The sequence below is a fragment of the Vicugna pacos genome, chromosome 30, assembly GCF_048564905.1.
Source record: "Vicugna pacos chromosome 30, VicPac4, whole genome shotgun sequence".
Lineage (NCBI taxonomy): Eukaryota > Metazoa > Chordata > Mammalia > Artiodactyla > Camelidae > Vicugna > Vicugna pacos.
Window position 1 is genome coordinate 19,455,245 of NC_133016.1, and position 27,341 is coordinate 19,482,585.

The window sequence follows — 27,341 nt, forward strand, 5'->3', positions numbered from 1 at the left end:
AGAAAACCACCAACAAAATGAAAAGACCACCTGCTCGACAGGAGAAAATATTTGCACACGACACGTCCAACAAGGGGCTAATATCCAAAATATACAAAGAACTCATATGACATCAAAAACACCTAGTTAAAAGATGAGCAAAAGATCTGAACACACATTTTCCCAAGAAAGACATGCCAAGAGGCAAGTGAAAAGGTCTCAACATCACTAACCAGGGAAATGTGAGACCAAACACCTCACACTCTAGCTCATAATAACCAGCAAAGAAAGAAAATATGAAAAAGACTGTATTTATATGTATAACTGAATCACTATACTGTATACCAGAAATTAACACAACACTGTAAATCAACTTTACTTCAATAATAAATAAAAGTCAGAAGAAAGGAAAGAAAGAAAGAAAAGAAAGAAGAAGGAAGGAAGGAAGGGAGGAAGGAAGGAAGGAAGAAAAACAACAAATGTCCTGGATGTGGAGAAAAGGAAATCCACATGCACCGTAGGTGGGAATGTAAATTGGTGCAGTCACTATGGAAAACAGTATGGAGATTTCTCAAAAAATTAACATTAGAACTACCTTAATTACCTTATGATCCAGCAATTCTACTCCTGCATATTTGTCCAAAGAAAATGAAAACACTAATTCAAAAAGGTATACGCACCCCTATGTTCATTGCAGTGTTATTTACAATAGCCAAGATATTGAAACAAACTAAGTGTCCATCAACAGATGACTGGATAAAGAAGATGAAATACACACACACAAACACACAATGGAGTATTACTCAGCCATAAAAAAGAATGAAATCTTGCCACTTGTAACAAGATGGATGGACCTAGAGGGTATTATATTAAGTGAAATAAATCAGACAGAGAAAGACCAATACTGTATGATTTCACTTAATGTGGAATCTAAAAAAATCCAAAGCAAATGAACAAACAAAAAAACCCAGCCTTATAGATACAAATTAAAAACAGGTGGTTGCCAGAGGGGACGGGGCAGGGGGAGGGAAAAAACAGGTAAGGGAGGTTAAGAGATACACACTGGCACTTGCAAGATAAATGAGTCACAGGTATGAAATATACAGTGTGGGGAACACGGTCAATAGCTATGTAATATCTTGGCATGGTAACAGAATATAACAAGAGTTATCATGGTGATCACTTTGAAATGTTTACAAATATCAGATCACTATGTTATGTAACAGGAACTAACATAGTGCTGTGGGTCAATTACACTTCAAAAACAAACTGGCAGACACCTCTGACAGCACTGACCCAGATCTCCTTCATCTCGTCTGCATTGTTGTGATCGTCTACATGTTCTCCCTGCTTCCAATCTTGATCCCCTTAGCCGGAGTCTACCCAGCAGCCAGAGAGAACATTTTAAAAAGTAATAAAAATTGTATTTTGCTCTGCCTCATTTTGCCAGGGGGAAAGCTAGTCCAGAGTGGACCCTGTGGGCCATAAGATCTGATTCCTATCATGTCAGACTTTATCCGTCTGCCATCTTCTGTGGTCTCAGTGCTCTAGCCACCTGGCCTGTTTTCCGCTCTCCATACACCAGACACACCTACCCCAGAGCCTTTGCACTGCCATTCCTTTTGCCTGGATCATGACTCACTTGCAACTCCTTTAAGACTTGGTCAAGTATCATTTTCCCAACAAAATTATGACTGCCCCATTTAAAACTGCAATCTGCTACACCCTCCCCCTATCCTGAGCTCTCTTTCTCATCTTGATTTCTTTTCAAAATGTTCTCCTATTACACATTACCTTTTTAAAATTTTTTTTTTATTTTGGGGGGAGGAGGTAATAGGTTTTATTTATCTTTGATGGGGGTACTGGGGATTGAACCCAGGACGTTATTTATGTTAGGCATGCACTCTACCACTGAGCTATGCCCTCCCCACCTACACATTACTACATATAAAACAGATAAATAACAAAGGCACAGGGAACTATATTCAATTTCCTGTAATGATCTGTAATGGAAAAGAATCTTAAAGAATACATATATATGTATGTGTACATATATGTTTGTATATGTGTAACTGAATCACTTTGCTGTACACTTGAAACTAACATTGTAAATTGACTACATTTCAATAAAAAGAATTACAAGGAAAAATTTCTTTTAAAAAACCTGGTAGAAAGAGACCAGATTTGTGTTTAGCAGAAGAGAGGGGTTGTGGGGAGCGGGAATTGGATGAAGGCAGTCAAAAGTTTCAGTGATAAGACAGTAAGCACGAGAGATGTAATGTACAACATAATACTGCTGTACATTATATATGAAAGCTGTTGGGAGTGAAGGCTGAGTTCTCAGCACAAGAAAAAATTTTTAATTTTAATTCTTTCTATGTCTTTAATTTTGTATCCCTGAGATGACTGATACTCACTAAACTTACTGTGATAATCACTTCAGATTGTGTACAAATCAAATCATTATGCTATACACTTTAACCTCAAACAGCGCTGTAAGTCATCTATATCTCAAAGAAATTATAAGGAAAAGATCAGGACAATTAGATTGATACATAAGGAAAAAGAATTCTCCACATGAGAGCGTAGTTCAGTCATCCCTTGCGCACGCTCCCAGGCCTTCTCCTGGGTCCTCACATGAGCACTCACTATGAACACAAAATCAACAACACGGTTTATCCTGTCCCTAACCCCAAACTGTCCTCCGAATTCTGCCCCTGGCTCTTCCTATGACTTCACACACTCAGCAGTCATCACTCCACACTGCTAAACTGCCATTTCCACCATCCTCTCTTTCAGTGATACACTTACTCAGCTTTTTAATCTTTATTATTTTATTTCACTCTCCTCCATCAGTATTTACTGAACACCTACCACATGACAGGCACTGCGCAAGGTTCTCCCAACCCTCTTCACTCCCAACCCTTTTCACTCTATTTTGCCATATGGAGCTTATTTGGCATTTCAGAGTTGAGTGGAAAAATTTGATGGTGAGAATGAAGAGGGAATGTTCAATCTGGTACATCAGCAAACAGGCACAGTGATAGTGTCTACATCCCTGAGACCTCAGGGGAAAGGGAGAAATTGTTCCAGAATCTACACATGACACTAAGTGGCAGCCAAGAAACTGATTGTGACTTGAGAGCCGGCAAGTTAAGTGGGTATCTGCCGTTTGAGTCACCATTAACCAGAGCCCTTAAAATGATGCCTCTGAGTTCCATCCCGGCTCTGAGAGGAAGCACTGAGCAGCCATCATCAATAATGCATCCTGTCTATTTGGAACAGAATCACTCTTTGCAGAGTCCTACTCACTGTTAATACCAAACAAACTTGCTGTCGGATAGCCATGGAGTCTCTGGATGATCAGGGCTAACCCATCTCCTCTGTGCCGAAGGACTGCATTTTAGAGGCCAGTTCGGATCTAGTTTTATCCCGAAATGTCACTTCTGGTCCAGCTGAAAAGTGAGTCTGCAGCTTGAAAGAACTGCTGACCTGACCCTCTATGTTACCAATCAGAGAAGACGTAATAGAGTTTTAGAAAAGGACTGAAGGACAGAGGCAGTTGGTTTATTCTTAAGGATTATGGGTGGGAAAGAATTCATCTCAAGTCTAAAATGAGAGAATGTGGGTCATCATCTCAATCTACAACTCCTCCCTGCCCCAAGTAGGTATCATCATGAAGAAACATCTGAGGAAGGGTTATGAAATGAGTGAGAGGCTCAATGGTACTTCCTGTTGAACCTGAACATGGATAATCCACTGCTGGAGCTCATTTTGGATGTAGAAATGGAAGCCTTTGCTTACCGCTCCAATTCACCTGCGCAGCATTAATACACCACCAGGTGAGTGACGCCGCTTCAAAAGGCTGCTGTTCAGGGTCTGAGTTATCACTCCAGTATTAACAACACAGTAACCCACAAGGGAAGGGGACAAAGAAGCACTCTCGTCTTGCTGGTGCTTTGTTCCTTACCAAGTGTACCATAAGCGTGTTCTAGAAAAGTTACGTAGACAAAATTTTTAAACTGGAAATATTTTAATCTAGAGTTGCTTAGAAACTCTGGGGCAGCATGAGTAACTCCCATTCTTCCACAAAATTCTCACTTGCATACAAACATCTTACATACTAGAAAACCAAAAAGCTTTTGGCAAAAGCATTAGAGGATTAATGATTGGTATAGAAGTAGGTGTGCATCCTTATTTTAACAGGTATACATCCCAGGTCTTAGAATAGGTACACACGCAGGGTGTTCAGTCATCCAGGTTCTGAACAAAGCTTAGAGTCACAGTCTTCTTTCCAGTACCACATAGGCGTTAAAATAGGGATGCATCCCATGTCTACAGCTCTAGCCTTTCCCAGTGGCCCCGACCACATCCCCGGCTGCGGGGCCTTCCTGGAGACCAGCACAGCATAAATGAGGGCCTGGGGAAATAGCACAACCAGAATAACCAAAACTCCTACAAAGGTAAGTGATGCAAGCAGTCCCCACCTTAAATGAACTGAAAATGTACAAAAGGAAAGAAAAGGAATCACATGGGTTCTGGACACAGGCTGAATCACATTCATTCTTCCCAAGATGACTGAAAACACGAAGCTGGGAATGCCCAGCAAAAGGCACTTGTGTCTGGTGGGGACGGTGGGTGTGTTAGTCTGGTAGGCAGGGTACCAAGGGGCATGGATCTCCCTCAGCAGCCAAACAGCAGAACTTCCTTGGACAAATCATTCAAATTCTCCAGGCCCTGGTTTTCCCAGTAAGTAGGCTGAACCAAAAAGCACCAAATATTATGCCTGCATTTACCCTTCCATCACCTTCCTGGTTCCTAGTAAGAGGGCTGCCTATGGTAAAAAAAAATCTTTTAATATCAACCTGCAATACATCTGGGGAAAGATCATGGTTTGTGGCTCAACAGAAGGGCCTCTCTCCGGTCACAGAGACTACAGGAGCCCATCAGTTCAGTGCTTTGTTTTTAGGGGAAAAAGTTCTCTCCTTATTTAGTAACCTTTTTCTGGAGGTGAACAAGTTCCCCAGAAAAATCAGTGTCCAGCCCAGGAGCACACTGCTCTCCAGAGTTAAAACTGTCCTGAGAACCAGCAGGGAACAGGTGAAAGGAGGAAAGTTCCCTGATGAAAAATAATCATGAGACGTTTAGAACAGACCACTCACTGCCCCCTCCCTCCCCTGCTGTATCCACCATCTGCTTGTGTTTAACACAGTACCTTCCTATTTGGGTTGATGCTTAGCTCTAGAGTCTGTCTGACTGCTGACAGAAGGATGAAGGCAGCATCATGTTATGACAGAATTCCATCACTCACAGCTGAGATGTTAATCACCAGGACGCCAGCAAATGTCTCCCTGCCAAATGCCAACATCCCACTGCACATCAAGGGCTTCACCAGCTTAATGGAGTCCAGCCTCATCCTCCACTAGCCCACAGCTGGGCGAGGCACACTGTCCACCGTCCATCTGGGACCTCCTCCCTCTCAGTTGGTGTCTTCCACAGGCTCATCCCTACTGCCCGCACTCCTAAGCATTGTGCGGCTAGAAAAGAACGGTTCACTTAGCAAGTGTGCTGCCCTTTGCAAAGGGCTCTCATAAACATGAAGTCAGAATTCCACGAGATAGAAGCGCGGGTGTTCTTAGACACACTTACAGATGAAGGACACTGAGGTCCAGGGATGTTAAGGGACTTGGCCAACTCAGACCGCTAAAGAAGAATGAGCCCAGAAACAGAGCTGATTCCCCAGCCAGGGCTCCTTCTCCCTCCAAGCCGGACCCACTATCCAAAGCTGAATTAAGGAATCCCAATCAGTCACCAAGATCTGTTGGTTCAACCCCATTTGCTCAGGCGCCGAGAGCATGCCGGGCACTGCAGACAGCGCCTCCTTTAAATTTAGCACGTCCTCTCAATTCTGGATTTACTATCTAAGACTTCATCCTCTATGTGAAACATTACTACCTAATCTTAACTGATCGGTCTGACTCCCATCTCCCAACTCCAACCGATTTTCTAGACTGCTTGTTTCTGCAGCAGTAGTTCTCAAGTGGGGTGGGGGGAGGGTAAAATTGTCCCCAGAGGACATTTGTTAATGTCTTGAGACATCTGTGGTGGTCACTCTGGGGTGTGAGGGCAGAGGGTGCTACTGGCTTCTAGGCAGAGGCCAGATGTTAGTACAACGCACAGGACAGCCCCTACAACAAAATGATCTAGCCTGACACGTCAACAGTGCCAAGGTTGAGAAAGTTTGTTCTAGAGCTACTATCTTCCTTAAAGAAGAAAAAAAACCCTCATCCCTCACGAAGTCATCCTCCTGCTTAAAAACGCCCATGCTGTTTACAGGGTAAAATTCATACTCTGCTCACAATCTGGCCCAAATGACTTTTCTGGCCACATCGCCCTCTCCTCCCTGCATCATCCCCACACTCCTGCCTCACTAACCTTGTGTTTCCAAACGCCAGCCGAGCTTTCCTGTCTGTGAGCCTCTGCTCGGCCTTTCCCCTCTGCCTCAAACATCTTCCTCCCCCTTCCCCACTGCTATTCACCTAAGGTCCAGCTTAAATATGACTCTCCTTGCTGAGCCTTCTTGTTCCTGCGGACCCAGTGGTCTCTCTCTGTGTTCACTGTAGCAGCCTTTAATTGTCCTACCTTCACTTACAGATGTCTCCCTTCCCTCTGGAGTTGGAATAAAATGTCATTTCTCTTCTGTCCCGTGCAGAGAGGAGGGCCTGGAAAGTATCTCAGTTCATGTTGGATGGATGGAAGTACCCTAGCACTATAGGTTTCCGCTTCTCATAGCAAGAAACTGGAGCCTCCCACCAGAAATGCCAAATATAGTACCATCTAAATAACCCATCAGCGCAGAGCTGCCACCAGCTTGAGAACATCTGGGCACGAGGCAGAGCAGCTTTGCCCTCGACTCCAGCACCGAGGGCTGACGACGCTGCACTTCTCTCTGCAGAGTTAGCACAACCAGAGCTCCTGGCACGTCCGCGGTCTCACTGCCAGAACTCCTGGCCCTGCAGATTAGACAGCCCTGATGCAATGAGTGTGCCAAATAAATGCACTGTTTCGTGTTTCTCTAAAGCTGCATGAAGGACACCGAGAGCAGGGTGCTTAGCTCAAGTCTACTAGCTAAAGGGGAGCATGCAAGAGGCATTCCACAAAGTCCCAGACTCCTGCCCTGTCTGTTAACAAGCGATAAATCAGCAGCTGACTTCCAGACTGCACTGTGTCACACAGGCTATCGATCCATCTCTCATCACGAGGAATAAGCAATCCCCACAGGGCTCAGGGCTTGGCCTAAAGGGTAAGAGAAGGAACTAGAAGTCATCAGGGCTCCTTGGAACCACCAAGCCCTGTTAATTCTGCAGGGACTCCCTTCAAAACCTCTCCGTGGGCTCCAGAAAACACTGACGTCAGCCCTGCGGGAACGATGCTACAAAGGAGGGGCACGCTGTGATCGCCCGGGGCAAAAAGTGGGGACAACACATTTGTAGCTTATATAACCAGAAACCATTGAAAAAAGAAAAAATAAACATTAAACAGAGCTTAGTGTTTGCTTCTGACTAGCGAGGACAGGAGAACGAGGCCACAGTCCAGTGAGGCTCTTCCAGGCTTCAGGGATCCCGTCCAAAGTCTATGGAGCAGCTTAAGTGGGAAAGCAGCGTAGCTTACGCAGGTGACAACAACGAACAGCGAATGGCCCTGTGTTCAGGGAGTACAGTCTGAGGTCGAGCCGGTGGTCTGGATGCCGGCCCCAGGCCTGTCACTAACTGCTGTGTGACCCGGGACAAGCCACGTCCTCCCAGAGGAAGGCCCACTTCTTCCTCAGTTTCCTCATTTGTAAGAACTGCCTGCCCTACTCACGAGGCATCAAAGGAGAATAAATCCAGCTGTCAAACCCCTCCCACGGGCGAAGATGACACTGCCCGGCCCGTAGTGGGAAGGAAGTCTTCTAAGGCACATTTTTGCCCTTGGAGAGCTAACAACACGGTTAAGCAGACAAAGCATAAAAAAGGAAACATTAATCATCAATTAAAGGTAAGTGGCAGGACACAGAGTTACTGGAAATCAGCACAGAATTGAACTAATGAGCGGTACCCAGCCCTGAGAGATGCTGAAACGGGAGCTCGCCCTGGCTGCAAGAGCAGGACGAGTCCCCACAGAGAATCTCACCCGCGTGACCAGCAGCAGGCATGGGACAGGGCTGACACTCCAGGCAAGAGCATGCGAGGCCACCAGCTGGGCTGAAGCCAGGGCCTTGTGGGCAGGTGTGCTGGAAGGTAAGTTCAAAAAGCAGGTCAGAGTCACGTCACAGCAGAGGCTTAGTTTCTAGCTAAGGGATTCTCACTTGATCCTTTACCCAGAAGCAGCCAGAGAAAATGTATGAATAGTTGGGTGGTGAGGCTAAAAGTCCATTTACAGTGACCAAGCATTATACAAATGCTCATTGTCATCACTGCTATTCTTGGCACCCACCACTGCCGCTCGGCACCCACCCAGATGGCAGGGGAAAAACATTTAAAAGATAGCTGGTGAATAATTTATATCAATTTAATCACTTAACAATACTCTGCACCCAGATGGAACTGACAAGATAAAAGCCAAGAACCTCCGGAAGCCAAGCAACCAAATCAAACCAAGGTGCGTTCAGAATTAAAAATCCTCCTCTACGTGAATGCACTGTTAGAAGCCCCGGTTCCCCAAACAACTCAGCTTTGCTGCCCACACTCCTGTCTTCCTCCTTCCCCGGCCTCTTCACTGTTCAGTTCACTGGTTCCTCTCCTCCAGCCAACTGTAAATGATGGAGCCAGCTTCTTACTTGGCTCTCTCTTCTACCCCACGCCCTCCCCCATCACACACCCACCCTAATGTGATCTTGTGGCTGCAACTCTCATAAGTAACAGTCTCAACACTTCCACTGAGATCTAGACCCACACATCCAGCTTGATGCCATTATTTTGGTATCTAATACATAAAGAGTTTAAAAGACAGACTGAACTCAATGCCTGAAGTCTACCCTCCCTGCTCCCTGTTTCTTTCTGAGCATTTCCCATCTCAGAAATGATACCTCAGTACACTTGGCTGCTAAATCAAAAGCCTGGCAGTTGTCCGTTAACTCTGCCTCCAAAAGATACCCTGGATGGGACACTTCCCCACTCACCCGCCCCTTCCCTTCTCTCCTGGACTGTGCCCTGGTCCTGTGCGCTGTCACCTGGTCTCTGCTTCTGCTCTCACCTCCACCAATCATTCTCCCAACAGCTGGATGCTTCTGTGAAGAAGTCTATCAGATGCCACTCCCCAACTTAACATCTTCCATTGCATGAAGAATAAAATCTGAATTCCTCATGGAAGCTGTCAGACTCCGCGCATTCTTTCTACAACTCCATCCCTTTCCATTCCCAGCACACTGCCCTCCAGCCTCCTTTTCTTTCCTTGGAGACCTTGAATGTACCACCCTGCAGCCCCTCTCCCGGTGGCTCTGCCTTGTCATGGAACTCTCAGCTTAAATATCACTTTTCTAAAGAGACTTTCTTGACCAACTAATTTAAAAACAGGCCCTGTTAATCACTTTCTACCACCCCTGATTTTATTTTCCTTATGGTGTTTATCTGAAATGATACTATCCATCTGTTGTCTGGGTCAGGTTCATAAATGTAAGCTCCTGGAGGTTGGCGACCTACCTCTCTTGTTTGCCGTTACATCCCCAGTGCCAAGAATAGTGCCTGAGACAGGACAGGTGCTCAGATATTTGCAGAGGAACCAGACCTGAGCTACAAACCACATGTATTACAGGTGCTTCGTCTTTGGAGGAAATGGGAGAGCTCCAGTTGACCTTGCCCGGTGCTGAGATTTAGACTGGAGAAAGTCCTCTGGACTTCATGGGTCTGGGGAGACCTCATAGGAAAGAGACAGGACAGAGAAGCAGGAAGATCTCTCAGGTGCATGCCAGGACTCCCAGGAAGCCAGGCTTCAGGCATCTCCCAGCCAGTGAAGAGCGGGGCGAGGGAGGCTGATACAGAGGGGCAGTATCACCGGTTCCACAGCGTGAATCAGTCTATCATTTCCCTTCTCCATAGCAGGGAAAAGACAGGGACCACTGTTCTGAGCACCACAATGAGTCAGTCTTCTTTCCAAGTAATTTTGTATCCATTGTCATTTAATCCTCGTAATTCTTCCAGTGAAGCCCTGGACCCCTCATTTCTATAAATGGAGGGGGGTCTGCAGCCCACAGAGGGTGTACCTCTCTCTGCCCAAGGCCATGCAGCAAAGGCAGAGCAACCCTGGATCCCAGGATGTCTGTGGTCCTTCCCTTTCCACCCGCACTGCACTGCTTTCCCCAAGACAGACCAACAGCTCAAGGCTTCTAGATTCAAGGTAGGTGCCAAAGGGAGAGAGAAGAACACAGGATAAAAAGCCCAGGTCCCCTATAAACGAGCTGTGACACTCAGTTCGGATCGAGGACACAGCCTTCACCCCTAACATGAGCACGGAGCCAGAAACCTGGGCCAGTGACTTCCGGCTCCCAGTTCTCTTTCCTCCCACCAACACCCCATTTCCAAAGATAAATATCGCTGGCAACGTTAAACTCTACCAGTAAGTGGACCTCAGGCCAAGCTACAGAATGATCAGAAGGGCTGGACTTGAGCTCAGCAAGTCCGACTGCAAATTGCACGCTGAATTCAAGAATGCCTCAAGGATAACCCCGTTAACCCTCCACTGACACCTCCTGGATGATCTCACGATTTGAAAAATTGTATCAAATAAAGCCACTGCTTTGAGGGCAACAAGAAGGAAGGTCTGGCAGGATGTTTTCTTTCTTTAATTACAGAAGATGGGCCAAAAGCAGTCCCCACCCAGGAGCAGAGCGTGCTCACTGTTAAGGGAAAGAGCCTGGGACGAAGTCAAGGTCCCCCCCTCCGGCTGCGGGAGCTGAATGGAACATGAGCCCAGTTAGGAGCTGCCGCACCTGAGGAGGCAGCAAGGACCGCCACGCTGACCCTCCCGTGTCCCCTCCCAACACCCCGAGAGTGAGGGGCAGTAGGTATCAGAGAGGGATGACTTGCCTCAGCAGGATGGAGGCAAAAGAAAGGAGAGAAAGGAGTGGCAGGAGGGGGAGAGAAGGGAAGAGGAAAATAAAAAAGTAGTAACAATAGCAATGTATTAATTCCAAGCCATAGCACACTGGCTAACAGTCACCTCCTCCTCTCTTTCAGAACTGATAAATACAGGTCAAGATTACAATGAGCTAGTTCAGGGATCCACCTACTTGGACGTTAGCAGCCTGCTGCACTAAGGAAATGAAGACAAGGCAAGGGGACTAGTGACCCAGCCCAGCATACTCTGGTTCTAAGGGCACCCACGTGGCCAAATTCGTACACCATCCAGGGGCAAAGGAAAGCACCAGACATCCCCACCTCCACCTCCACCACAGCAGCGCCTCCCCTGAGCTCTGCAGAATCTGGGACTTGTCAGGACACACCAGGCATCTATCCCCGCCCTTCCTGTCCCAGTGACAATCCACGGGCTTGTCATGTCCCTAGAAATGAGCAAAGAGGCATCCAGTAGTTGGTCTAGATCAGACATTTCCAAAAATTCGCCATGAAATGACCCTCAGCTGTCTGGAGCGGCAGTGACTGCCCCACTCCACCCAGTCTTCAAAAGCTGGGTGTCTGAACCACTGCCCCTGCTACCCTCCAGCTCTTCAAGAAAAGTCAGAAGGAGTCATAAGCTACTGTGTCTGGTCCTCCAAGCCCTTCCAGAATGTTTCCAAGTGAATGAAGACAATGACTGTGACAAAACCAGTCAGAGTGGGAGGCTATAGCTTAGTGGTAGAGAGTGTGCTCAGCATGCATGAGAGCCAAGGTCCTGGGTTCGATCCCCAGTACCTCTATCTTACATATACCTAATTACCTCCTCCCTCCAAAAAGGAAAAATAGATACACATAAAAAAAGAAAACAGGACTTTCATGCTTTACTTTGTATTACACTGCAAAATAAAGAAGCCCAAACTAAAACAAACAAACAAACAAAACTTGTATTTAAAAAAAGAAAAAACAAGATAATACTATAAATTAGGATTTTGGTCATTTTCTTCATAGAAGTATTTTTTAAATATATTTCCCTCTTTATGTTTGTAAGGGTGCCAACTGTCTTCATATGTGGAACTACTCTCTATGCTGAGATTATGTCCTTGTTGAAACATCTTCTCTTTTGAGGAAAAACTGAGGACGGTGAATGGGGTTTTTCTTTTCGTTTAGGGTTAATTTATCTTGGCCAAATTAAAACAAACAAGCAACCCTATGCCAGTGACTGGCATTCCTGTTATTATTTTTTTTTGTCTTGTTTTGCTTTCACTAGTTCATGAAATCCAGACAGTCTGGGAACCACTAGCCTACACGTTCAGGTGTGTAGAACACACCGTAGCTAGGACCAGAGATGCTTGCTACTCTGCTGCATTTACTAAGAAATCTTTTTCTAAAAGAAATGAGCCTGTAAACTCAAACTGGCCCTGGGTCCAGCTACTTGCCTCGTACCTACTATGAGGTACTAACAGGTGATCAAGACAAGAAAGCAAAGTAAAGGTTCAGCGGTCAAACACACTCAGGACTGATGCATGCCCATTTATTTCTTCAGGTTCATAATGCTCATTTGCACATTAAAGGTTCTGATAAGTCCTGCAATTAAAATCCTGTTTAATCAGAATTTCAGAATCAGAGTTTTATTTATTTATTTTAAAGGAACACGACTTCTGAAGATTCCCGTTCCATGACATACACTTTGGGAAACAAAGGCACAAAGGGAAAAAGCGTTTCAACGGGAGTCAAGGGCCCTCTCTGCTTCTCACCTGCTCTGTACCCAAAACAAGACACTTTCTTCACCCTAAGGCTCAATGTTCCTACTGGTAAGTTTCCTCTTACAGCTACTAGCTGGTCCCTACATCCCAAAATAATAACTGCTGGCCTCTAATCAACAGACGCTGAACCAGAAATTTCCATGACAGCCACACACCCAGGACTGGACAGGAAGAGTAAGACACATGCATCAGCACACAAGGCAGCATGGCCTGGACTAATGGAGACAGGCAGCCAAGGAACCAAGAGAACACAGAAACTTGGCCGGTAATGGAATCCCAGGCAAAGTGGAAGGACTCCCTTTAACATTAGCTAATCCATCTCCTCAAGGTCAAGTAAAGCCTTACCAGAGTTTCCAAACTCAAGTATCTGATTCCTGTTGAACTGCACGTCCTACTGGAGGAGGTCTTATGGGTGAACCCCACTGATGAGCACTTGCTACCTTCTGACAAGTAAGTTTCAGATCCCCGAACATCTTCAGAAGCAGACTTCCCTCTAGGTCCTTCTGCATCATGCTGAGCACATCATCATATGCCATTCAGTTATGACTCTGTACTGACAGGAGTGTGAAAGCTTATTTTGGTGGGTTTTAAAGTGATTATTTCTCCGTAAGTGCCCTAATGGCAGGAGATGGCATATGCATATTGTTCACCCATTAAAGCTCTGATGGACATATTTCACCTTTACAGCACATGAAAATTGGAAAGAACACTCAACTTTAGTCATCAGGGAAATGCAAATTAAAAACACAAGATACTACTATAGAACACCAGTATATACATTCAGCAGAATAGCTAAAACAAAGACAAAAACAAGCATTGACAAGAATGTGGAGAAATCTGCTTTGTCAAACACGGTTCAAACAACCACTTTGCAAAACTATTTGGCACTATCTACTGATGAACACAATAGTTTTGCTCCTAAGTATGCACCCAACCGAAATGCACACACGTTTACCAAAAGACAGGTACAAGCCTACTCCCTGCAGCACTTTTTTAATTGCCAGGTATTGGAAACAACCCAAATACCCATCAATATTACAACGGACGAATAAATTCCAGCATATTTACACCGCAGCAGCACACAGCAATGATAATGAAGAAACGATAGGACATACAAGGATAACTCGAAACACAGTGTTGAAAGAAAGAATTCAGATATACAAATACATACTAAATTATTCTATTTATATAAACTTCAAAAAAAAAGGGCAAAGGTAAACAATGATAATTCGGGATACAATTATTCATGCAAATTACCATTTGCAACTGGGTACACAAAGGAAACTTCCGCGTGCTGGCAAGTTGTGTCTGGATCATGGGATGGTCACACAGATGGGTTCAGAATGTGATAGTACATCAAAGTGTACACTTACAATTTACACAATTTTTAATGTGTTTTACTTCAGTATAAAGTTTACTGAAGAAGTCAGAGAATTTTTCATTCTGTCATGCCACCTCTCCACATTTGTGTCTACGTGATTTCAGTTTTCCCCAAAATCTTTCATTAAAATTCACATTCTAGGAAAAGGCGCTGTACTTAGCCCAGCCCATGGCTTCTTTTCTTCCACAGAATACTGCCACACACTCCTCAGGTACGAGGTGTGGGTTACCGAGTCCACCTGTGGCTCCCCTGGGACCAATCACTGTCCTTTTTCCCTCCACTTAGAAGCTAGAAGCTCTGCCTGATGGAAGCCCTCTTGTCCTTCCCTCTGGGTGTGGCCCTCTCTGAAGCTCTGGGATAGAGAAATCTCCCTCACTTTTAACACCCGCTGGTCTCACTGGCACTGGAGACCACAAATGGGTGCTCACATAAATGGGTGCCACCTCTTCTGCACAGCCATTCGCCACCCTCCCAGGTCTGCGGAGAAGCCAGACTTCAAGGGAGCTGGTACTGAGAGAAGGCGCGGGACAGACGTGAGCCTCCGTACTGATGGAAGCAGGCTGTCTGAGGCTTTGCTACTTCTCCCCTGGGCAGCGGTCCGGCTGGGTGTCTCCAAAGGCACGCCTGCCCCTGTTCTGCCTGTGTGAGTCTCCACTAGGGCAGGCGGCACCATGCAGTGTCTCAGCGAGCCCCTGGGACCAGTCTGACACTAGAGTGGTTTGGTATCAGTGACAGGGTCAACCAGGTTAACTACCCACAGTTAACTGCCTACTATAGACTGGATGTTTGTATCCCCCCCCCCACCAAATTCATGTTAAGTCCTAGCACCAGTGGTATCTGGCATTTGGAGGTGGGGCCTGGGGAGATGATCAGGTCGTGAGAGTACAGCCCTCATGACTGGGATTGGCGCTCTTATAAAAGACCCCGGAGAGCTGCAGGCCCTTCCACCATGTGAGGCCACAGCAAGAGGACTGTCAGGCAGGAAGCAGCCCCTCACTCGACACTGGCATCTACTGCGCCTAGATCTTGGACTTCCCAGCCTCCAGAACTGTAAGAAACAATTATGTGTGGTTTAAGCCGCCCGGGCTATGGTATCCTGTTACAGTAGCCCCGAAGGTCCAAGACACTGCCTTTCCTCACAGGCTCGGCACCTCCGCTCAAGGAGGAAATGTGCGAGGAGCAGGGAGGGTGTAACCCCCTCACCTCTCAGGTAGCCTAGCAAAGCATCTGCCTTCACCCGAGCAAGCCTGCCAGAGGGCCTCCCCTAACCCCCACACCCATGTCGTCGCCTGTCCTGTCCAGGTTCTCAACGCCCATGTTGCCCCAAAGTGGACATTTTCGTAAATTACATGGGGAAAGCCAATGGTGACTTGTCATGCCCCAGGAGTCATGCCGTTTACAGGCCATCCACTCAATGGAAGCCTCCTGACGTAGTAGGTGTTAGAATAAGACAACAGGAAGAAGGACAAACTGGAAAAATGTTATTTCATCAAAATCCTCACTGGAGTTGGGCTGAACACCACCATTTCTGGAACATTTGCCATGTACAAAGCAGTGTGCAAAATACTAAGATGAGCCAAGCTCCCCTGTGAAGAACACTTCACAACAGGCATGGGGGCAAAGCCCTCCAGGTCAGTGTGATGAGGTGTCCCTGCAGAAGGGAGAAGGGTACCTGAAGGGTCTTTGGTCATGAGTCACTTGTCTGCCCATCCTTTTAAGGACAGTGTTTCTTTAAAACACTGAATTTGATCATTAAGCCTAAAAATAATCAGGAGGTGGGAGCTAAGAAGAGTATTTTCATGCCACCAGGAGCTATCTAAATGGAAGAAAGTTATGAGTCACCTGAGGCCCAAACATGCTGTCTGTCCAAGGAAGCATCACTCCGCATTCTCGAGTGGCTTTGCCAGCATTCTCTTCCTCCTACTTCACCTTTCAACAGGTCAACAAAGCCTCCATTTAAGTCACCCTCTTCGGTGGTTCCCTCCATTGGGCCAGCAGCCCCCGGGATAAATTATCCCAACCCAAACTCACCAGGTGAGTCGCTGGCAGTGCAGGGTGAAGAGGACCTATTCCCAGAGCCTGGGGACCCTCCAGCCCCTTCTTCCAAATGGCATGATCCTCAACTCTTAGGAAAACAAACATGTGCTATTTTTAAATACCTCACTAACAGCCAACAAAAGCGAGCTGATGGCTCAGGAAGCTGCTGCCTAACTCACACTCTACACACAGGTGATTCATCCACCAGTTACTGTACAGGTGCTGGGAAAGGGGGGAAAAACATGAGAGAAAAACAGCCTCATTGTGAAGGTGTACAATCCCTGCACTGTAACAAAATAAAACAGCTCTCTCCAAAACAAAGAGCTACATGCTCTCGGGCTGGCTTAGGGTTTTTGTTTTTGTTTTGTTGTGTTTTTTTTTTCATCAAAGTACACAAATCAGATGTCCTGGGACATAAAGGCCCATGTAGGGGAAAAAGTCTTATTTCTGGGCAATTTTTTTTCAGTGCATAATTTAGTATTATGATTCATACCTGCAACTGTCTCTTTCTTCCCCTCTGTTGTGTCAGTTTTGTTAGAAAATAAAATCTGGAGTCTAGAAATTCACAACTGTACACAAAGAAGCAACCGTGGAAGAGAGGAGGCTTGAAGGCTAGTCCGGTGGCACTTTTTGCCCTCTTAGTTCCTATATGCATTTTCCAAATTCTTGGTTATAGAATTGAAATAACCAAATTATTAGTTTATTGGAATTCTACCAAAAAGTGGTTCATTTGGTTTAAAAGTATTTTCTGAAAATGCAGATATACTTCTAAGAGGAACATGGTATGTTGGTGATTCACACCCTTATATCAATTCACTGCCATTTGGAGGAAAACAGTTGGGGGCAGCTACTCAGAAGAAACATGTTTTCACCATGGTCAAGGCAACCTGAGGTGTGATGGGGCTCAGGGCCCACGAATGCACCAAGGGATGGAGGAGGTTTGAAAAGAAAGTCAAATATAATAGGAGGTAGGCAAAAATGAATGCCAGACATCACAGTCACCCCTAAACCATGAACCACCCCCTAAACCCCATGGTTAGCAGACCCCAGGCCTCAGCCCTCACTCAGTCGCATACTGAGAATATTATAGCCCAAGTGTATTGTGGACCAAATAGACTGACCTAAAACACAATCACCCGCAAAAATATTTCTAGTGGGAAACCACATCCTAAAACTCTGATCAAAGAAATGTTTTAATTTTAATGTTATTAGGGACTACCTATATTTAAAATGCATTTTGAAACCTCAAACCAATTTAGATCAAGGGCCTCACTCTTTTCTATGCTTAAAGCAAAGACTGAACAGATAGGTAAAATATGCTAATATCACATACAACTTATTCTGAGCCTCCATCCTTTCTATCCCAAGGGAATGTCTGGCCTAATATTAACTGTAAGATTAAGACTTAAATTTCTCTCACAAATTCCTTCCCCAACTTCTGTGACTTTTAAGAGCTGAGACCATTAGTCACTGAGATTCATTTGATTTTAGCTGAGAACTTGAAGCCATCACCCCAATAAAACAGAGGGACTTTCAGATTTGAGGAAGCAGCCAGTTTGGGCAAGCATGTTGCATGTGACATGGGACATCAGAGCAAAAACAAAGCAGACAATCCATTCCTTGTGTGGTGATGTTCACTTCACTTGAATTCACAGCCTCAGAGGGCTTTCCTACATCTGGCCAGGCATTCTGCAAATATGTGAGCTCAGTCACAAGGCTGGCCCCAAAGGCCACATACCGCTGCGAGCGAAGGGAGGTAACTGTCCTAGTGAGAGTCACCACCCGTCTCCCCAAGATCAGGGATCTGCAACTCATTTATCCTCAGGCACACCGCTCCAGTCCAGATTTATAATTGAAAGCAAATTACAGAATATGACTGTCATTTCCCAGAACAACTGCCATGGAAGTGTCATGGTGAAACAAACTCTGGAGCCAGACTGCCTGCCACTGAGAAGCTGTGTGAGTTGGGCCTGTTACACAGCCTCCCTGGACATCAGTCTGCGATCGAGTCCCTCCCACAGGGCAGGTGGGCGAATTCCACGGAGCGTTTTTAGGACAATGCCTGGCACATGTCAGCCAGCATTTAGCAGCATGTATCCGCAACTTAAACCTCAAATTTTCAAATCTGTAAAATGAGGGGGAGAAAACCCCAGAAGATCTGTGTTCTTTTTAATCCTTTATCCAGGATGCATCAAGTGTCAATTCTGACAGAGTGGAATAATTGTCCTTGGATTTCTCTTCCTGGGTTATAGTCAGTTTTTAAAACCAAACTCTGCTTTAACCATTTTTATTGTTCTCTCCAGACCCATTACGTTTTCTATGCCTCACAGTCGGTTGGCAGATAGAGAAATGTGCTCACAGGGAATCTAAACCCTATTATCCGAGAGGGAGAGGACCTTGGAAAGGAACTGCCTACTCGGTTTCCAAATCCCTTCTTCTGAATCTCTGGCAGGAAGACGGTGACCCAGTTTCAGCTTAGATACCCTCGGGGCTGGGGAACTCATCACCCACAGAGCAGTTCTTCGCCCTGAGGGTGACGTCCCGTCTTAATGCTCCTACCTTCTGGGAACTTGTGACCAAATCTACACAGCTGACCCTTGAACAGCACGAGGGTTAGGGGTGCCAACCCTCAGCACAGTCAAAAATCTGCATATAATTTACAGTTGGCCCCCATATCAGCATCGTCAGATTCACCCAACCACGACCGTGTAGCACGGTGGTATTTACTACTGAAACACACCCGCGGATAAGAGCATCTGCACTGTGCAAACCTGCGCTGCTCAAGCGTCAGCTGTACTGCCAGACCATCCTGGGGCTTGCTCCGACGCTAACAACACCAGAGCTGGTTTATAGTTTGGAGGACTTAAAAACTCTGGTTTGAACCTCACAACCCCTCTGAGAAGTAAGTTTTATTCCATTTCTGGCAAAATAAAGGGGCAGAGGAGCGGGGAGGCCAGAGCAAGTTTAAGTGACTTTGCCCACTTTTCCTATGAAACTGCAGAGTCAGGACTGGAACCCAGGTCTTCCAGCTCCAAGGCGGGGCTTTCAGGCCCCCGTCACCCACCTCCCCGTTCAGAACCATGGACGCCCAAGTTACCCTCTGCATGTCATGAACAACATCAGTTCTCCCGGCCCTGCCTGCTTACTCTGTCTACGTAACTCCCAATGAGCGGTCAGCAGTAGTTTCTGCAACATATAAATGGCCTGGCATGTTAGTTTAATTAGGAAACCAAAAGCATAACAGGAAAGGCATTCACACATCGTATTCTTTAGAGCATCATAAACTCTCACCTAAATCTGTAACACCTGGAGTAATGATTGGCTAATAACCAGACCCATCTCCACTCCCAAACTAAGCAATGAATATTTTTATGTAGTTATTTTCCCTGAGGACACCAGCCATTCATTTCTCATTGCCTTCTTGAAATTGAGATAAACAAACTAGTTGATGCTTCGACACAGTGATTCAATCAGCCATAAAAGTGCACAAAGATCTGTTTATGACAGAGCGATCGCCCGCAGGGAAGGGCAACAACTCACAATGGAGTAGAAGTCTGTCTTGTTTTAAGTTTGTTTCTGCAAAGCGGTAACCCTGTTTCAGCTTTGATCACTGTACCAGTTAACACAGCAGACCTGACAGAGGAGAGGAGAGCGAACACAACTGTCTCATCCATCCCCTTCCCCCCATAAACTGCAATGTCTCCAGAAACGCTTCGGCACCTTTCTGTGGGAATGTGGCCCTTTTTACTTGCCACAAGTCTTTGGGATGCTGTTTTTGAGCTGACAATGAAATGCTTCACATCAGAGTGCAGATGGGGAAGAAGAGGGGCCCTGTGAGTCAAGCCTGCCTGCCTAACGGTGCAAGGAAAGCGGCTGCAGCCACCAGCCCTGGAGAAGCTTAGGAAAACAGCCAGGCATCAGCACGAGCACATGGGTCTCAGATCGGAACTGCAAGAACTCCCACGAACAAACCTCCAAGCTGCTTCCAGGAAACTCCCTCCAGGTGGAAGCATTCTTTCCAGGCTCTGTTATCACTTTTTTGAGCCTAATAAATCCTATTTTACTCTCAGCATACAGGGAGAAGGTCTCATTCCCCATCCTGATTAACAATGCCACATGAATAAAACATTCTCAGATCCATTTATTCAAATAAATATTTCAGCACCAAAGTGGCAGGTGCCAGGACAGATGCATGGACAATTAAGACGTGGTTCCTGGTCCTCAGAGGCACCAAGTTAAGTGGACCAGCACTTCCCAATGCTGGGCCATCTCTCCTCGGCCCTGTGGGATCATACATAGTGTCTTTGTTGTGGGTATCATTTAAACAATCTGTGAGACCCAATGGTATCACAGGGATGTCAACAGATTCTCCTTAAAGAGCTGTTAGAACAGGGGCATAATAAACCAGGCCCTAAATACTCCCTGGCTATCCCACGCCCAGCACAGAGCTCAACTAACATGGGTAACAGGCAGCCAGTATCAATATGGCTGGAAAATGATCAATTATATTTACAAAACATTCCAGGTCTGACTATAATGCGATGATATGAGGGAGCGAAAGGTCAGCTGGGCAAGAGCCATGTCATCTGGGTTCTAACCTCTGGCACAGAAGTGAGATCTGCATCAAGTCCCTACTTAACTTCTCAGTGAGGCTCACGACATTTATTTCTACTGACCGCTGGTATGTCACTGTCTTTTTAAGAAAATTAGTACATTGCAGATTTTTCTTAAGTAAAAAGGAGTTAGAGCAGACATCCATTATCTCCAAGACACAGTTAGCATTTTATAGCCTATTCCTACTCACCTTAGACTTCCTAAAACAAGTTTAATTAACGTCACTGTTGAGGGCTCCTTCCCCTGCAATTGCCCTCCCTCTGACCCTGGAAAGAGAGCCAGTACCTCGACAAGAGAGCAGTTCCCTCCCATTCCTGTTGGTATACCGGGACCAGAGAAGTACACATTCATATCCAAAAATGCGCAGTAGTTTTTGGCTCTACACGTTAGGTAAGTGGCAGCATGTACTGTAGACTCCACAATTTTATTTTTTTTTCCACTCACCACTGATATTTACCCTTGTTGATAAAAGTAGACCTGGTTCACTCCTTTCAGTGTTCCACTCTGCACGTGTGTGTGTGTGTGTGTGTGTGTGTGTGTACACACCATTATTTATCCACTATATTGGTGGGCCTACACACTTACTGACTCATCCAGTATTACTCAATTTACTATGTATGTATACCACATACTATGCAGGCACTGCAGACAATGACCGATTATATAGTTTTCACCTTTGGAAAGATAAAGAGCTGCCTTATGGAAATGCCAAGGTTGGGGGAATCTCGCCAGCTATGCCAGCAGTCAATTGGACGTTTATGTCTAGAGCTCAGAGAGGGAGCAAAGGCTTAAGAAATGAGCCTAGAAGCCTTACACTTACAGTGGAGGCTGAAGCCATGGGAGCAGACAAGCTGACCAAGGGAGCACACAGAAACATGAGATGAAAACAGACTGCTGTTTTTATGCCAGGAAACACTGGGGTGGTTTACACACAGCAACAGACAACCGAACAGAAGATCACTCTACCAGTATCCCCAAACCACTGATGGGGGCAGTGGCTCTCTACAGCAGATTGTGAAGACAGCCACAGGAACAGCGCATCTGGCACCTGTGTGTGTGTGACAGCTGTGAAAAACACAGCAACCAGACATCGACCCTACCCAACAACATACCGCCTTGTGGCCAAGGACACACCCTAGCATTCAGCTTTCTGCCCGCATCCTGAGGGCTCCTCCAGACTACAGCTGGGGAGGATTCTGATGTTTGCAAACGACTGCTGTGGACACCCTGCAGCTTCTCTGGGAAACTGCTTTGGATAAAAAACATCTTAGAGACCAAGTTATCAAGCAGAATGTTAAAAGATTATTATGCTTGTCTGTATGTGTCCACCACCTATGTACGTATCAGCAAAAGCCACCAAATGCACATGTAAGAGTAGCCACAAAGAAGTCCCTATGTTTACCAGGTAGGCCTGAAGAACCAAACCAACAACCTGGGTAGTAACTGGAGGCCACCAGTACTGACTCCCGAGGTGCCCTTTCTCAGGAGCTGAGGCTTCTTGTGTGGAAAACACAGCTGATGTCTGGTGCAGAAAAACAAGGTGAGAAGGGCCTGGGCCCTCTGTCCTCTCTGCAGGGGGAGGAGAAAAACTTCCTCATGAACCATCAATACCAAGGAGGAAGTACCAAGGGCACAAAAGCAGTGCGGGCTGGATGCCACCAAGCTCAGGGGTGGCAGGGAGGGATTCTCTCAGCTGGAAAGGTGAGAAGGCTTTATGGAAGCAGTGACATTTGAGCAAAGCTTTGAAGGACATGCAAGATTTGAACATGCAGAGACGGGGACTACGAGGGAGAGACCCACACGGAGGACACACAGCAGGCTGTGTGGGTGAGGCTGGCTGGGGGTTTGGTGGGCAGAGGAAGGAAGAAGGAAAAAGCTGGAAAGTCAGGACCACAGGGGACCATGGAGGACCCTGAACGCCATTCCAGGGACGGAGGACTTCATGCAAGTTTCTGAACCAGATACAGATGAGATCAGAACTGAGCCTCGGAAAACTTTACTTGGCAGCTATGTTACAAGCAGCTCCCACACACATCAGAAAAGTGATGTGGCGTCTGCTTATCACCTCCATGGACACAGCTTAAACGCAGGCGGTCACACTGCTGAAACCACAGAGGTGAAATATTTTTCAGGTGACTTGAAAATCTTTACAACAAAAATTGTTCTCCTTTCTGTGTAACTCCAGGTTAGCTCATTAGGAATAAAATGGAACAGTGAATTTTTTTAATCTACATTTTTACATATCCTCTTGCATAACCCTTTGGTCTTGCCTCCCTTCAAAGACCAGCTTGAGCCTGTATTTCAGAAATTACTAAAATTCTCGAACTGTCTGGATTATGCATTTGAGTACACTGCCATTTAAAATGTATGCATTCATGTATATATATAATTTATACTCCCCATCTTCCAAAAATGATTTGTAGCAAAGCAATTCATTTCATACTGTCTTTTCCAGTCATTGTTTTGCATATCTATCTTATCTACATTATAAACTTCTTTTGAAAAAGGGTCGTGTATTATACATCTTTGGTTCTTCCGGAAGTCTCAGTCCAGAAGAAGGCATGTTAGTGCCCAACAGATTCTTGTTGATTGATTTCTATTGCTCCCAGTCTTGGTAATATCATTTGGGAGGAAAAAAAACTCTCTAAAATGTCCATTATTCCTGACTAATCTTTATTATTCCTGTCCATTACACCTGACAAAAATAATCTTCCAGAAGGCGTTATCAGTTTCCTTTTGAAGTATCGTTTTGTAGAGCTTACCAAAAGCTCATGTTATAGGAACCCTTCTTCAAGTGTTGGAAATACAAAAAGCAAACCAAAGTTTCTCTCTGAAGAAGACTAACAAAAGATGTTCGTGCAAGACCGACTTCAGGTCTGCCCATGGGAATGAAACAATTGCCCCTGACAGGGTGCTATCAAGCAAATGGTCATGTCTCCCCGAAATTCCTGTGTTGAAACCTAATTCCCAATGTGCTGGTGTTTGGAGGTGGGGCCTTTCAGAGGGGATTAGGTCATGGGGGGCGGAGCTCCCATGAATAGGATTAGTGCCTTAGAAGGGACTGAAGAAACCAGAGTCTCCCCTTCCACCATCTGAGGACACAGAGAGAAGAGGGCTGTCCATGACCCAGGAAGCACCCCTGGCCAGACACGGAATCTGTCAGTCGCTTGATCATGGACTCAGCAGCCTCCACAACAATGAGAACTAGATTTCTGTTGTTAAAAAGCCCCACTGTCTATGGTGTTCTACTATAGCAACCCTAGACACAGGGATTCCAGGAAACAACAGCCATGGGATGCTAACTAACATCTCTCGCTGGGTTTTCTCCACATCCATCTAGAATCCAACAACCAACGTTATACTCCCTGCAGTCGGCACGTACGGGAAACCAGGAAGTCACCACCCCTCCGTCCCCACCAGGAGGGGGTTGCTGTTCCTGCTACTGTTGCTGTCCTTCCCTTGTTTATCTTTCTCGGTGTTTCTTTTTAAACCAAGATTTCAAAATGTAGTGTTTAAAATCAAAGCAAAGTAGCTCTCTAGTATCTTACGCACTGTAGTCTTCCTATAACTGACCTGACGTGTGTTACAACGCAACACAGGGGAGCTACTACCTCTTGGATCCATTCAGAGAGAACCTCTCTGTATCACCACTTCCCCTATGACGCGGTGCCGCATCCTCCTGCAGCATTAAGTAAGGGTTCCCTGTATCAATATTCAAACAAGCTGTGTTCTAAGTTCTAAGTCTGGAACTCAGAATTCACTTTTTCCATAGAAGCCATCCTGAAAGTGATAGGTTCCCAGGACAGCTCACACAGCCTATGTACCCAAAATATAGGAGACATGTTTCTATGCGGAAGTGCATTCAAATCGCGTATCAGTAGCCGTGTGCTTAGGTATCCCTCTGCTGTCAGGGTAACGGAGTCCTCTCAGTAAGGGCTCCACCTGTGCCTGTTGGGTGCATTGCAGCCACTCACCACCTGGTCAAAGGAAGCTGGGCAAAGTCCTCTCCTATGATTCAAACGCACAAAGATTTATAAAGGAATTATTACATATTCGGCAGCACATCTTTTGGTAGCTTTGATTCGTCAATGAGTATTTAGGTATATAAATGTTGTGCATCCCCCTCTTACACCCAGGTTGATAGGAGCTCTCTCCTCTCAAATTCTTTAGCATTTTATCTGTTAAGTCTCCCAGGGCATTTACACATTTTACTCATACTCAACTTATCTTCATACCCATCCATGTATTCTTGGCAATTCAATCACCACCACAAGTACTAAAAAGCTACCACTACCATTTATAGATGGCACTTCATAATATTCAACATACACAGATCTTACAGGCATCCCCTGAAGTGGGTAGACTCAGAAGTCAAGGGATATACCTAAAACAAAAAAGCAGCTGGGAGCTCCCAAACTTCAGCCCAAATCTGGGTACTATCTTGCCTTCTTCCCATTGCTCCAGGCTGCTTCTCTCCTCTGCAGGAGGCTCTCAGGGTACACAGGCAGCCATTTGTTTATCAAATGGGCCGCATGCCCCAGGGCGACTTGACTTATCACCACACCCTGTCATCTACAGCTTGGTGACCCTGACCCCAACTTCTCTTCAGTGCTTGCATGTAGCTTCTGTAGATTTAAACTCCCATTTAAATACAGGTTTGTACTGAAAATTTCCCAAAACTTTTAATCCTAACACACTAAAAGAAAAAAAGGGGGAAATGGGACTAGAAAAGTCTAGGGTTTGACCAAAGGGATTATGATATACTGAGGCCGTCCTCAAAAGTCTAGGAGAAATAGAGGACCTGGTCAGGTCAGCGCCATCCAGAGCTCTCATTGGAATTAGAGCCAAACCCTCTGCCAACAGACTTGGGCTATTTCAGGCCTGTTACTTCATAAGATTCTAGCATCTGCTATGCTTCTGCAGGTTTCTAATTTCAGCTGCAAAGACAAAGTCCAGGAAATGAGGCAGACACATCTAAGGGCCTGGGGAAACAAAGAGAAGAATCCAAATGAATAACTGCCTGCCTTGAAGGGATTTCAAATAAGAGGCTCAAAAGATGGAAAGAAAAGATTCGAAGAGGTAAATGACAGACAAGAACCAGCAGTAGCAGAGACATTGCCCTAAGCTGAAATTCAGAAGAATCATGCAATCATGGAACCAAGAAACAGTGATGGGAAAGGCATGAAAAGGGATGACTGAGTCTTGCATTTGCAAAGTGAACAGAGGAGACTAGAAATGTTAAATGACAAACCCAAGGTCACACAGCTTAAAGGGGAAGGGAGATTATAGAGGTAGAGCTGCTGCCTCTGGGCATTGTCCTATTGTACCTCAGTAAATCAGGATGTGTTTGAAGCCCATGACTTTGGCCAAGAGTCAGTTTTTAATGAAAAAACACCCTGTCTGCTCAAAGAGCTATAAAGGGGTTATAAAGGTGCCATGGAAATCATGGGGTTCCTGGAAGAGTTTGGTCAAATGCTTAGCTGGACCATAACTTTCAGGTTTTCCAAAAGGATGATATTCTATTTCCTAAAACATCGATGTCATGAATGAATGCCTTTGACATATGGAAGCTCAAAATGGAATTAAAGGCAGGGGGTGGGGGGAGAAATGATAGTGTAATAAGTAGGAACAGAACACAGTACATAAAATTCAAAATCCATAAAGGAAAAAGACTGACAGATTTGACAACATTCTCTTCAAAAACTCTCCATAAACAAATTTAAAAGCAAACGACAGATAAGAAACATTCACAAATGTACAAAGAAAGGTTTAATATCTTACTCTTGAAGCTGCCATAAATCAGCAACAAAATATAAACAACCTATCAATAGACAAGTCAAAGAAATTCATATGGTTCCCTTTTCCTGGAATGTCCCATCCCTCCAGTATCTTATCCTCTTGAAATCCTCACCATCCTTCATGACGTAAGCCTTGTGACTTTCCTCCCACACCCATTCCCCACAGGTGAACCTCTCAAATCCTTCTTGCCTCCTTCATCACATGCCAGTGCATCCTGGCTGGTCCTCAGGTTGCTCACACACATATCAGCTAGACTGTAGGCGCCACAAAAGCAGCCTTAATTAACCTTATTCTTTGGACTCCCAGACCTAGTGCACTACCTAGCACATCAAAAGTGCTCAATAAAGACTTATTTAATTGTACCGATGAAATGTGTCTGGTCGACGTGTAAATTATACAACAGCTTGAACACAACTAGGAGTTCCAAAATTTCTCAAGCAATAGCACTGTAGTTAGTCCTAAAGTGGCCTCGCTCAACAATAAAACTGGTAACATGTCAACATGTAAGTTTTGATGTTTGTTAAAAATCATTCATCACTTTATAGCAGCAGAATGTAGGACTTCTTTTCCAGGCAATAAACATGATGGATATGTAGACCTAGCAGGCAGGAAGTTTTAGGTTCCAAATAAGGCATCATCAGAGGACAGGAGTCAGTGGTCGAGGAGGGAGAGCAAACC

At 45.5% G+C, this 27,341-nt stretch overlaps 1 protein-coding gene across 5 annotated transcripts in view; it reads right to left on the reverse strand.

The window, feature by feature from the left end:
- The window catches only part of LOC140690465 (unconventional myosin-Vb-like), a 110,239-nt gene extending 85,688 nt beyond the window's left edge, over window positions 1-24,551 (reverse strand). For all 5 annotated transcript variants that reach the window (XM_072952268.1, XM_072952269.1, XM_072952270.1 and 2 more), the window contains exon 1: window positions 24,438-24,551. In XM_072952268.1, the coding sequence (XP_072808369.1) occupies window positions 24,438-24,488 (51 nt within the window). In that variant the 5' untranslated portion in view covers window positions 24,489-24,551. The remainder of the gene's footprint in view (window positions 1-24,437) is intronic.
- Window positions 24,552-27,341: the final 2,790 nt, after the last annotated feature.